This window comes from Ochotona princeps, chromosome 7 (genome assembly GCF_030435755.1).
Source record: "Ochotona princeps isolate mOchPri1 chromosome 7, mOchPri1.hap1, whole genome shotgun sequence".
NCBI lineage: Eukaryota > Metazoa > Chordata > Mammalia > Lagomorpha > Ochotonidae > Ochotona > Ochotona princeps.
Genome location: NC_080838.1, coordinates 8,031,394 through 8,045,615, shown reverse-complemented (window position 1 = coordinate 8,045,615; position 14,222 = coordinate 8,031,394). Strand labels below are relative to the sequence as shown.

The following is a 14,222-nucleotide window of genomic DNA, read 5'->3' as shown; positions in this document are numbered from 1 at the left end:
ACACATGTGTGGAACAGAGTCAAACCAAAAGAGCAAATTCTCTTTCTAAAGTGAAATAAGATTTGGATTATTCCCAATACAGCTTAGTTCTTCAGGAGAGAATGTACAATAGACTCAAAGTAAGATGAGAGGTTCCAGAAATGAAGTGACATCAGTGCCACTTTGCATTCAGAATAGTTAGCACTGAACAGTATAACAGCTATCAAATGGAATGTCTGCATATTTTTTTAATTTAGTAATTTTTATTTGAAAGGAAAATTGACAAAAAAAGCAGAAAGAAAGAGAATTTCTATTCACTGGAGCACTCCTTAAATGAACACAATGGCCAGAGATCAGCTGATCCAAAGCTACCATACAGGAGCTTCTTCCAAGTCTCCCAGGAGAGTGCAGGAGCCCAAGGATTTGCGCCATTCCCCACTGCTTTCCCAGTCCATAAGCAGAGAGGTGGATCAGTAATAGAACAGCAAGCACTAGAACAAGCCGGCAAGTGGGATCCTAGCGCTGCAGGCAGAGATCTCCCAGCTACGCCACCACACCAGCAACCCATACTTCCATATTACAAAAAAAAAAAAAAAAGCAACAGAAAATATTTGGTAGAAAATTACACCAGAGGTTACCAGGCAACATTCACAAGGTCCAAAAACAGTGAAACATAACCTAACAAAAAAGCAAAATCAGAAAAATATGATCATTTTTCACAGGAAAATACAATTAAATGGGCCAACTACTGCACAGTTCACACAAAGACTGTAAGGAAGCTATTATAATTATACACCAGGAGGTGAAGATATACACAATCTAAATAAACCCAAACACATTTCTCACTAAAAAATTTTGCACAAATTTCAGATTTGAAATATACAGTATTTGAAAGACACGAAGTGTCTATAACATGGATTCAGTATCACATTTAAAAAGGCAAAGGTAAAAGTGCATGACCTTCAAGAACCAGTTTAGCACACTTTATGCTGCTTCTAAAAGAACACAAAGACTTAAGTGAACAAAAGCTAAAAGGGCAGTGCAAGTCAAATTCTTATTACAGACACAAAATGAAAAAAACACATACAAAGCATGAAGCACTTTTAAAATAAGGGCTAAAATCATCTCAAATTTTGGGGATAATTACAAAGCAAACAATAAACAAGCTGCATTGGGGTGGGGGGGAGACACGTAAGAAAACTTCTTGAAAGCAAGGAACTGAAAACCAGCAACTATATTTAGTAAAGGAAGATTTGAATGACTCCAGATTTCTCACACTATATGGGGACCAAACACTAGGACAAAAATGTTTAAAAGTGCTAAAAGAAAAGAACCAGACACAGAATTCAACATACCACAAAACTATTGTTAGGTATAAAAGGCCTAATAAAACCATTTTTCCAAAGAAAAGCTAAGAAAATGTGCTTCCAGCAAAAGTGCTCCACAGGCCTGGCACGGTGGTCTAGCAACTAAGGTCCTCACCTTGAATGCATCGGGATCCAATGTGGGCACCAGTTCTAGTCCTGGCTGCTCTGCTTCCCATCCAGCTCCCTGCTTGTGGCCTGGGAAAGCAGCTGAGGACGGCCCAAAGTCTGCACCCTGCACCCACGTGGGAGACCTGGAGGAGCCTCCTGGCTCCTGGCTCCTGGCTTCGGACTGGCTCAGTTGTGGCTGTTGCAGCCACTTGGGGAGTGAATCATCGGATGGAGGATCTTCCTCTCTATCTCTCCTCCTCTCTGTATATGTGACTTCCCAATAAAAATAAATAAATCTGGCTGGAGAAGCGGGCCGTGGCTGTGCGCCATCTTGGAGCGGGAGCAAGCCGATGACGGCGCTCCGTGAGGTCTGTGAGACACGGCTGGGAGCTCCGTGACCCGAGTGGGAATCAAGATGGCGGAATAGGGTAAGGACACGTTTATACAGATGGAAAAACATTTAACCAGGATGAAGCAGAGAGGACATATTTCAGGAAATAGGAAAGGACAGAACAACAGCAGAGGGGTACCTGGGCACTGTCAGACACAGGAAAGCAGTGGAAACAAGAGTGTGGTGTTGCAGAGACTGATACTCCAGCACGGCGATCTGAACTCCTCAGCAGCTGGAACTCCACCAGCAACCAGGTGGGAAGGGACTTTCACTGGGAGCTCAGGTGGTGAACCCAGACAAAGAACTGTCCATTCTGCTGGTCCGTTTGATTTGACCAGGAGCAGAGACAGAGCAGCAGATCTCAGATGGGCAGTGCGAGAACAGAGTGGATTTCACAGTCCAGTCAGCTCCCTAGAGCTGAATTGCGCGCCATTTTGTGTAAGGAGGAAAGGGCGAGGGAGAGGACTGAGCATGCGCTGAGCTGGGAGTGACCTCATTTCTGTCTGGGTGAACTGCAACGACGTGGCATTCTACGGGTTCCACCCAGGACAGGTCTGGGTAGCCCTCAGATCGGATGGCCAGCAAATCAAGAACCTTAGTGGTTGTACGGCAGGCGCCATTTTGGGCACTGTGGCAATAGATTTGGGACTGCAGGGGACAACAGTGAACTGCACATGTGCTGATCTCGCGAGAACTTGCTGAGGTCCGAGACTGCATTGGTCCCGCAGGAAAATAATACTGACTGTGGCATTGTACGGGTCAAAATAGGCCCGTGTGCCACCCAGATCTAATGTTCAACAGGTTCCAGCAAGATCAGCGCCACCAACAACCAAATTATATAGGACACCTGGTGTCTCTCTAATCCTGGGACCTGCTCCAACTGGAAGTGGGAAAAAGGTTGCAGAGACAACAGTGCAGCCTCAGCACGGTATCACAGGAGGTGGTGAGTGGTGAGCCAAGAGCTGGGGCTGTGGAGACCACAGTGAAAATCTGACATAAGAACCCAGACCTGGAACTTGCTGGAGGTTGTGGCACAAGTGGCTGCAAGAAATGTTGTGTACCAACCGCAATAAGTAAAATCGCATTGTAGACCTGTGGGTGACACAGCTTAGAAACCTGCCAAAAGGAGAAGACTCTGCTAACCGGAAGTACAATGATCAAGAGCAAAAGAAGAGACAAAGGCACAATGAATATTGCCGAAAACTCTCCTGCAAGGGAGCAAAACCCTATGCCAATCTCAGAGTTAACTGAGGGAGACATCAAGAAAATGGGGAACACAGAATCCATAAGACTCATTTTAAAGATTCTGATCAACAATGAGAAGCTCATGCAAGAGTTCAAAGAATTTAAGGAAGCAATAAAGCAAATCAAGGCTGGTATATCAGAAATTAAGAACACAGTAGAGCATATTAAGAGTACAGTGGAGAGTCTCCAAAATAGAATCAAGCAAGCAGAAGAAAGAATCTCAGAATTGGAAGGTATTTCCTGTCACCAGGGGGAAGCAAACAAAAAGCTGGAAGCAGAGCTGGATCAGGCCAAAAAAAGTATTCAAGAATTGAAAGACACTATGAAGAGGCCAAATATAAGAGTTATGGGAGTTCCAGAAGGTGCAGAAAGAAGCTGAATTTGCAAATGTATTTAATGAAATAATAAAGGAAAATTTCCCTAATCTAGAGGAAGAATTGGGAAACAAGTTCCAGGATGGGCACAGAACTCCCAACAGGCTTGACCAAAAGCCATCTTCACCACGACATATGATCATCAAGTTCTATTCAATTGAACATAAGGAAAAGATCCTTAAATGTGCACGTGAAAAAAATCAACTGACATATAAAGGAATGCCAATTAAACTCACAGGAGATCTCTCACAGGAAACTCTACAGGCAAGAAGAGAATGGAGTGACATATTCCAGATTATAAAAGAAAAAAATTTTCAGACTAGGATAACATATCCAGCAAAGCTTTCTTTCGTCTTTGAAAATGAAATAAAATTCTTCCACAGTAAAGAAAAGTTAAAAGAATATGCCTCTTCCAAACCTGTCCTACAAATGATACTTCAAGATGTTCTCTTGACAAAGAGGAATAGCACCTACCAAAACCAAAGGCAAATGGGAAGAACAATCCAGTAAAATGACAACAGAAGACTAAACCAATGAACAACCCATTCCTAAAATGACAGGACCAACGTCACACCCATGTATATTAAACTCTGAATGTAAATGGCTTAAGCTTAATCAAACATCATAGATTAGTAGACTGGATTATAAAACAAAACCCATCTGCTTATTGTCTGGAGGAGACACACCTCAACAATGATTAGCGGAAACTATATCACATGGGTTTTGTTATTCTCTGTTAGTTTCATCTCTTCAAAACACTTCCTTCTGATTAAATCATTCAATGACTCCTAGCATCATGCAGTGGCATCATTTTCTTCAAGAAGGTTCTTGATTTTCATTTCTTCAGTGACACATTAATGATTTAGTAGCATGTTATTTAACTTCTTGGTGTTAATTTCTTTTTTCTTCCTTTGTTGATTTTGTTTTGTGGCTCTTCATTTAAGGGGATGTATAGTAGCTGTGTAATGGAGAGTGTAATGGAGACTGTCATATCTAGTAACATGTCATTTAACTTCAGGCATTGTAAATTTCTATTTGTTGATTTTGTATCACGACTTTTCATTTAAGGGGATGTACAGTAGTTATATAATGAAGACTGTCATATCTAGTAACATGTCATTTAACTTCATGGCATTGTAAATTTCCTCTTTTCTTTCTTTTGTTGATTTTGAAACATGATTTTTCATTTAAGGGGATGTACAGTAGCTGTCTGTGAAATGGAGACTAACATTCAGATGTGAGGATATAGTGTGGTATGCATTTCTACTTCCAGACAAAGATGGACTTAAAATGAAACTGTTTACTATATCTTGACAATAGGATTCTGGACTCTCTGCCATTGTCCAGGCCCGCAATGATGGACATATGACTGAGTATGAAGAACTATATGTTAGTAATGATATAGAGGAACTGGGGGGGAGGGAACTGGGTAGGGGATAAGGGAATATGAAACTGTACTATAAAACAATAATAAAATGAATAAAAATAAATAAATAAATCTTTTTAAAAAAAAGTGCTCCACAAGAGGAGGCTCTAAGGGAAGTTCCTCCAGAATGAAGGAAGAGACCACTGCTGTGGGATAGCTGTAACAGGAGCATCTCACAGGAGGCCAGTCTGAGTCCCAGATGCTCCCTTTAATGCACCCAGGAGGCAGCAGGCCGTGACCCCAGGCACCAATGTGCAAAACCCAGAGAAATTCCAGGCTCCTGGCCTTGGCCCAGTCCAATCCCAGCCACTAAAGTTCTTCAGAGAATGAACCACCGAATGGAAGACTTTACTGTGTAAATCTGCCTTTCAGATAAAAAAACAAGCTTGGGAACCCTTTCCAAGTGTTTATACAAGTTTTACAAGAAACACATAAAACAAGAAAGCAGAAACAGAAAGTACACTGAAAACAATAAAAAATACACTAAAAATGCTTAGGAAAAAAATTATAGCACGGACTACCTGAAGAGGAAAACAGTCTCAAAACAGTCACAATCAATAATTAGATCAACATACAGCCATACTGATTACAGAAACACAGAACAATCTGTCAGTATCAGCAACTTCAGATATTTAAATGAAATCTAAGGAACAAAATTTTATGAATAAATTTATTCATATAGGAAAAAACGTACGATTTTGCTTGAAGGATACCAACAACTAAAGTTCAATAAAAAAGAGATGGATAGTCCAAACAATCGTATACCTGCTAAAGAATCTGAATCTACAGACAGTAACACTCCAAAGAATGAAATTCTACCCTAGATAACATCATTGGTAAATTTTAGCAAAAACTTAAAGACTAAATAATAACAATTCCATACAAATTCTTCTACAAAACTGAAGTACAGGGAACACTTCACAAATCATTCTGTTGGGTCAGCATTTATGATGACACAAAACTCAGAAAGAATGTACAAGATTAGAGAACTGCCAAGAGTCCTCGGGGGCTTTAAAGGCACAGATGCAAACTTCTCTTGCTTTTAGAGAATTGAATCTAAACACACACACACACACAGGCGCGCGTGTGTTTGTGTGTGCACAAACACACACACCCCACAGTTACCAAAGGACTCTTCCTGAAGGAGTTTAATTTTCAAACAACATATCACTTTATGTATTTGGTGAGCTAATTGTATGTAAAACAGCATATTAATAACTTTAAAATCATGTCATCATCTCAAGAAATTTAGAAAAAGTAACTGAGAAAAACTTAACATTCATTTCAGATTTTTTAAAAAATTGCAGTGACTGAGGGCTGCGGGAGAGGACGTCTAGCTCGGATCCCGAACCCAGTCCGCCATGTGCCCATGGCTCATGGCGGGCTGGGCCCGGACATGCCTGGGTGCGGCCTGCTTCCTTCTGGGGTGAGTACGCCGAGGGGGGAGGCCTCCGTGACTGGGCATGTCCGGGACCCACCCACCACCCTCATTGGGTGGTGGGTGAACGGGATTGGGGAGGGGCGCAACCTTGGGCCTGCAGGATTTAACCTCCGGCTGCCAGAGGCAAGCCGAGGGCTGCAGGAGAGGACGTCTAGCTCGGATCCCGAACCCAGTCCGCCATGTGCCCATGGCTCATGGCGGGCTGGGCCCGGACATGCCTGGGTGCGGCCTGCTTCCTTCTGGGGTGAGTACGCCGAGGGGGGAGGCCTCCATGACTGGGCATGTCCGGGACCCACCCACCACCCTCATTGGGTGGTGAGTGAACGGGATTGGGGAGGGGCGCAACCTTGGGCCTGCAGGATTTAACCTCCGGCTGCCAGAGGCAAGCCGAGGGCTGCGGGAGAGGACGTCTAGCTCGGATCCCGAACCCAGTCCGCCATGTACCCATGGCTCATGGCGGGCTGGGCCAGGGCGGCCAGTGCGCCAGTTGGCGCCAGGCTGTGCCTGCTGGCCGTCCGGCTGGGGAGCTCTGGGGTATTGGACATCTGAATCGCTGCTGAGATAGCTCTAGAGTGACCCCACTGTTTCTGGGATCTGAGTCAATCCTAAAGATTCCCAATGCCAGTAACTCTTCCTTTGAAGAACTTCCAATCCCTTAATAATGCTGAGCTTTGAACACCTATCAAGTAAAAGATAAGCTCCGGCTTGTGTAGCAGGCTGGCACCTAATGGTCCTCGGAGCAACCACCTGCAGGTGCGTGATTTACGGCTAGGAACGGTCCCAATCTGGGATGCCACAGCTGGGATGAGGTTCCCACCAAGGGGTGTATGTGCTGGAATGGGGGCTGCGTTCTATCTAGGAAACAGTTGCAGTCACCCGAGGCACTAGTGTGGGCTGGGATTGGATGCACCAGGCCGGTTCAGATCCCAGCACCATCTGGTGTTATGGAGAAACAGGGTAGATGTGGGACTGACTAGGCTGGATCTCAATCCCCTTCTGAGCCATGTGTGAGCTGTATGTGGGTATGGACGAGCCATGGCTGGGCTGAAACATCCAACAACAAGAGTCAGAATGGGGTGAAAGCCAGCCAGGAAAAGCCACTGTTCCTGCTAGGACAGGAGGTGAACTGAGTAGGGTTGGCTCAAGAACCCCCTGGCAAGCGCAAAATCTGGCATTGGGAGGGGTTCTGATGGAGGAGCCTGGGCAACTCCTCTGGCAGGACACAGTCCCTGCAGGTAAGCGCGAGAAGCATGATTGGAAACAGCCCAGAATAGGCCATGGAAAGTTTCCCACTGGCATGCATTCGGCATGGGTCAGGAGCAGACCAGGCTGAATCAGTTCATGTCATCCTCTGGCAAATCCGATCACCAGAACAGAGTGTGGAATGGGCCGGGTTTGGTTGCGACAAAACCAGTACACATTATGGAACGCCAGGGCGTGGTTGCCTGTACTGGATATGAATGCAGCACCCATCCAGCACACGTGAGATCCAGGAAGGGAGGGGCAGAGCTGGCGGGGGGGTTAAGGGGCTGGTCCCCTCGCTGGACAACCACTCCCACTGGAGAGTGTTGGCTGGGATAGAGACAGACACGACTAAGCAAGGCTACAACACCTGTGCGCTGCATGTGGACAAGATCAGGGCCACAGCATCAGCTGGCAGAAGCTGGCACTGGGGACTAATTCTGTCGAGTCAAATCACAGGACCACCTAAAGAGTGCATAAACCGGGACAGAGAGACCTGGGAGGGAAAAAGTGGGTTCCCCCTTCTTGGGTCACTATTCCCGTGGGAGGGCATGAAAACTAGGACGGGGGCTGGGATGGCTAGATAGAGAGGTACTCAACAATATCTGTGAGGGCTGGATGGTTGAGTTGGTTAGATAAAACCAAGCTTTAATACCCATTGACAAGTACCAGAGCCAAATGGGATGGGGGACAGATTGGTCTTCTGCTACACATACTGGCAAACCAGGGTAGGGGGCGGTCTGGTGGGGGTTATTGTGGGTCGCCCCAACTAGGCTACAGCTCCCACTGGTTGATGTAAGGGCTGAACCAGACTGGACTGCAACACCCATTGGTTCCAGTGCAACTCGGGACTGAAAACAGAACCAACACAGCAATTGCAACCACCAGCTGATCAGGGTGATGGACTGTGCCGGGCCCTGTGCTTGCTAGAGCATACAAGAATCTGGTCTGGGAATACCTCAAAGTATCTCTGGAGATCTCCCCACTTGAACTGCTGGACTCAGAATTCTAACCAAGAAAAGACAGAAGACAGAATAGGACAATCATTCATCTCAGCTACATGTTGGCAGCGAAATATGGGACAAATGGAGACTTCATGATGGACCATATCAATCAGTGGACCACCTCATCGAGCGAAACTGGCAGTGACTCATAACTGGAGAACTATTAACTCCACTTGAGCACATATCTCAGAGCATGCCCCACATCCGGGGCTTGGGGTGGGCGGGAAACCGGGTGGGGCTTCTCCCTCAATATCCCCTTTTACCTCAGATACATGATGGAAACAATATGGACATAATAGCATTGCCCACCTCCCTATCCCCCTGAACCTTTTTTTTTTTTTCTTTTTTCTTCTTCTCTTTCTTGATTTTCCTTCAACTATAGTTAACTATGTAAAGATTGTCAACAACAATACAATAAAATGGATTATAAAAAAAAAAAAAATTGCAGTGACTACATCGCGACAGAGCAAATTAAACTCTGGAATGCTAGCTCAAGTTCTGGCTGCTCCTCAATCAGCTCTCTGCTAACCCACCTGAGAAAGCCACGGAGACAGACCAAGTGCTTGGGGCCCTGCCACTCACGTGGGAGACCCAGGGCTCCAAGCCTCTGGCTGCAGCCTGGCCCAGCCCAGCTAGCGCAGAGGGAACCAGTGAATGAAAGCTATCTCCATCTCCACCCCTGCCCTGGAACTCTGCCTTGGAAGTAAGTGGAAAGCAAAGGGAGAAACAGAGGGAGGGAGACACGGAGGAAGGTCAAGGGGGAAGGGGGGCAAAAGGGAAGAAGATGGCAAAGGAAAAGGGAAAGGAGAGAGACGGAAAGGAGAGGGAAAGAGAAACCGACTGGGGCCATGGCACAGCAAGCTAATCCTCTCACTGCAGTGTCAGCATGCAATGTGAGCACTGGTTTGAGTTCCAACTGCTCCACTTCAATCCAGCCCTCTGCTAACGGCCTGGAAAAGCAGCAGAGGACAGCTCAAGTCCTTGGGCCCCTGCAGCCATGGGTGTGACCCAGAAGAAACCTCCACCTCCTGATCAGCTCAGCTCTGACCATTACAGCCACTCAGGGAGTGAACCAGTGAATGGAACACCTCCGTGTTTCCTTCCCGCTCTATAAAATATGTCTTTGAGATAAAAGTAAATATATATTTAAAAAAAATAAAAGACCAGACCAAAGATCCCAGTCTCCTGAGAAGGTAATTTCCTCAGACTCACAAAGTCATCAACAAAAATTCTACAGCTTTCACAGAAACAACCCTGGAAGCCTGGCCACGGGTCCTTTTAGTCAGGAACAAGGCACTGATGTCCGTCCTTGCCATTCCCAGTCAGCATTGCACTGGGGCAGGGACAGATCCTGATCATTGCAACCATTCAAAAGAAAATAAATTTTAAAATTCAGATTAGGAAAGAAAGAAGTAAAACTATCTTCCTTTGGAGACAAAATATCTACATGGAAAATCAAAATGAATCTGCAGAAAAAAAACAAATGAATTATGGACTTACAGGGAAAACAAACATAAAGTAAGTTCTATTTGTAAATGGTAGGTATGAACAAAAAGCTTTTGCAATTCACAAAGCATCAGAAAATTCATGTTCTCAAGAATAAATCTGACAAAAGATGTCTAATATATAAAAACTACTAAACACTGCTCAAAAATTTAGAACTTATAGATACACTGTTTCCATGACTCAGAATATTGAATCACTGTTACTAAGATATTTTTTCCCAAACTCCTAAAAATGAGTTCAATGTATTTCCAATCCAAATGGCATCATACTTTCTATAAGAAATTGATAAGCCAATTCTAAAACACAAACAAAAATGAAAACGGCAAAAACAACTGAGAAAAAAAGAGGGACAAAATTGAGAGACTCACCCTGTTTCATTAAAAGCTACAAAGATGAAGACACTTTGGATTAAGCATGAAGATGGAAAAATGAAATAACTGAAAATAGACCTACATATGTTAGGCTGATTAATCTTCAACTAAGATACAAAGGCAATTTAGGAACTGCATATCCATGATCTAAAAATAAAGACCTTGACTCATACCTCTCAATATGATTTATATACTAAAATGTGAAAGCTAAAACCATAAAATCATTAGAAAAAATATTTCTGGGGGCTGATGTTGTGGCATAAGGAGTTAACCTGCTGCCTGCGACACCAGCATCCCTTGTGTGCACCAACTGAAGTTACGTCTGCTCCACTTCCAACTTCCTGCTCATGTGCATGGGAAAGCAATGGAGGATGGCCAAAATATTGGGACCTTGTACTCAAATAAGAGACCTGGAAGAAGCTCCTGTCTCCTGGCTTCAGCTTGGCCCAATGCTGCCAGTGCAGTTGTTTGGGGAGTGAAACAGCAGATAGAAGACTTCTGTCTGTCTCTCCCTCCTGTCTTTCCAATAAATAAAATATTCTCAAACAATTATGAATTTGGTTTAGATTTAAAAACTTAGATTTTATAACAGTATTACAATCATAACAGAAAACTGGACTTCTTAATTTAATTCTTTTTGAAAGTCCTTGTTAAAAGGAGAAAAAGGAGAAAAAGAAGCCATCGACTTGGAAAATGTATTTCCAATGCATAGAAGAACTAAAGTACTTTTACACAGAATAAAAAACTTCTAATGCAATAATAACCAAACAAAAAAATCTTTAAAACTGATAAACAATTTAATCATTTAACCAAGGACGTATATACGGACAACAAAAAAAAAAATTCATGTAAGAAGATGATGGAAATCACCATTAGTTCTCAGGAAAAATGCAAATTGTAATCAGAATTAGTGACTACAGATGTTTTAGAACACTTAAAATTAAAGATTGAAAACTTGGTTGTGAGAATCCAGAGCAATCAAACTCTCACACACAGCTGGTGTAACTACACACACGAGGAGACAGGAGCCATTGGCCTCGGTGGCTGAAACCAGACATCGCATGCAAGACCTGGATTTAGTGCCTGACTTCAGCCCGCGGGCCCCAAATGTTGCAATATTTAGAGAAAACCAACAATAGATTCCTCTCCTTTCTCACACAAATAAATAAAGTATCTTTTTAAACAGAAGCAGCACATTTATCTAAACAATTAAACATAAATCTTATGTAATTGACTCATCCATTACATTTGTAGGTATATACTCAGGATAACGAAAGCACATGTCCACATAAAAATTTGCATATGGATATTCAGAGAGTTTATTTTCAAAATCCAAAAACTAATAACAAGTGTCCATCCACAGTGACTGACTAAATAATTTATAACACATGTGTAATGAGAAAATGTTCAGGAATGCAACGGAATAAACTTCTGAGTCACGTAACAGTATGGAAAATAATTTATGCTGAATGAAAAAGGCAAACAAATCAAGAATATTTACTATATAGTTACACTTTACATCAAAGCCCAGAATACTCAAATTAATCTTAAATGACAGTAAGCAGAGTGTCAGCATCAGGAACAATATAAAAAGGACGAGTAGGGAAGATGCTTTCGATGCTAACAGATGTGTCATGATCTTGCTGCACTGTGGCTGATTTCTAACCACAGGCTGGACAGGATCACCTTTTAACAGATGACAGAGAGCTCCTCTTCAGTCGCAATTAGAAACTACACTTCCAGGAGCGAAAGGCAACCTTCCTAAAGAACTGATACTGAAATAATCTGTCCTGACAAATTTTATAGTAACACAGTCTCTGCAATAAGACTTATTAAAAAAACTATAATACATGAAATAAATGTGCTTTAAAATCTTATTTCACACTATAAGCTCATTTCATAAGATCAGATAATGCTTTCAATTAAAAACCTTTTCAATATTTTCAAATCTCTTGAGATAATAACTCTTACCGTAAGCCATTCCTTTGGTCAAAAGCAGGAATCATAGAGTTAGGGTGCTCTGCCATCAACGCCACAAGCAACTGAAGGACATCCATTAGATTGTCATCCTACAATTATTTTAGAAAGTTAAATAAAAATCAGGTGAAGATAACTTATTTGAATAATGACTAATCCTAAAACAAAGGACATTTCAATTTTACAAAAAGGAGTAGACACCTGTGTAACACATGTCTGTTTTGAAAATATTATGTTGTTTAAATATACACCTTCTTTGTATAAGCAAACTATATATCATCCCACTCAGGTCCTTACTAGGAACATAAGGGGCAGGTATTTGACACAGCAGTGAGAACCACAGCTAAGATGCTGACATCGGAGAACAGAGCACCCAGATTCAGCACTCTTCTCTGGCTCCTAACTGCAACTGTCCACCCAGGCAGCTCCTGGGAGGCCACAGTGATGACCAATGGGCCTGGCCTCCCACCCCCACATGAGGGATCTGGACTGAACTCCCAGATCTGGGTTTCAGACTCAGTCCAGTCTCAGTTGATGTGCACATTGGGCAAGTGAACAGATGGGAGCTCTCCCATTCTGTGTCCCCTGTGTCTCTCTCTCGGATGTTCTTTCCATCTTATCCTCCCTCCAACTTCATGAATGAATTTTTTACAATACATTTTTAAATTAAAACATGTGGGAACTGGAGTTGTGGCAGATCAGGTTAAAGTGCCACCTTCCACACCAGCATCCCATATCACACTGCCAGTTTGAGTCCCAGGCGCCTGACTTCTACCAGGCCCTTGCTTTTGTTTTTTTTAATATATTTTTATTTTGAATTTTGAATTGTGTGGTACAATTTTGTGTAGCCTGGGATTTCCCCCCCAAACTCCCACCCCCTGCCAGATTTTTCTCATTTTGTTACAATAGTGTAGTCCTTCATAAGGAATCTTAATTCTATCAGCCTCTTATTTAAGTGTACCCTGACATTGTTGGTACAGACAATGTCAGAAGTCCGGCATCCCATTGTCTACACATGTCCAACAGTTTCACTGGGATTCCATCTTTCATCTGGATACAGGGATGCATGTTCCACTATATCCCCAGGTCCTTGTTAATGCGCCTAAAAAGGCAGCGGAAGATAGTCCTTAGACAGACTAATACAGAGTTCCCCAAGCCACCTCGGGCCTGAACTCGCTCTAGCTAGTGCAGCCGTGGTCACTACACAAAAAATTCTCTTTCTACGTCATTCAAATAAATATTTCAAAAACACATTTACTCTGATATATACACTGAAATATCACAACACCCCCAAAATACACCTAGTTCTTTTTTTTAAAGATTTTATTTATTTTATTACAAAGTCAGATATACAGAGAGGAGGAGAGACAGAGAGGAAGATCTTCCATCCGATGATTCACTCCCCAAGTGAGCCACAATGGGCCGGTGCGTGCCGATCCAAAGCCAGGAACCTGGAACCTCTTCCGGGTCTCCCATACGGGTGCAGGGTCCCAATGCACTGGGCCGTCCTCAACTGCTTTCCCAGGCCACAAGCAGGGAGCTGGATGGGAAGTAGAGCTGCTGGGATTAGAACCGGCGCCCATATGGGATCCCGGGGCTTTCAAGGCGAGGACTTTAGCTGCTAGGCCACGCCGCCAGGCCCAATATACCTAATTCTTAAGTGACAAAAATAAAAATAAAACATATATAGTAATTTTTCAAAGCCAGCAGCTTTGTTAAAATGTCCCTTATAATTAAGATTTCTTGAAGTATACACAATACATCTGATGTACTATTTTATGTTTGGAAAGA

The 14,222-nt window shown here is 43.2% G+C and overlaps 1 protein-coding gene across 3 annotated transcripts in view; it reads right to left on the bottom strand.

The window, feature by feature from the left end:
* Window positions 1-14,222, bottom strand: part of LRBA (LPS responsive beige-like anchor protein) — a 609,418-nt gene that overhangs the window by 495,554 nt on the left and 99,642 nt on the right. For all 3 annotated transcript variants that reach the window (XM_058666763.1, XM_058666762.1, XM_058666764.1), the window contains exon 17: window positions 12,426-12,523. In XM_058666763.1, the coding sequence (XP_058522746.1) occupies window positions 12,426-12,523 (98 nt within the window). The remainder of the gene's footprint in view (window positions 1-12,425; window positions 12,524-14,222) is intronic.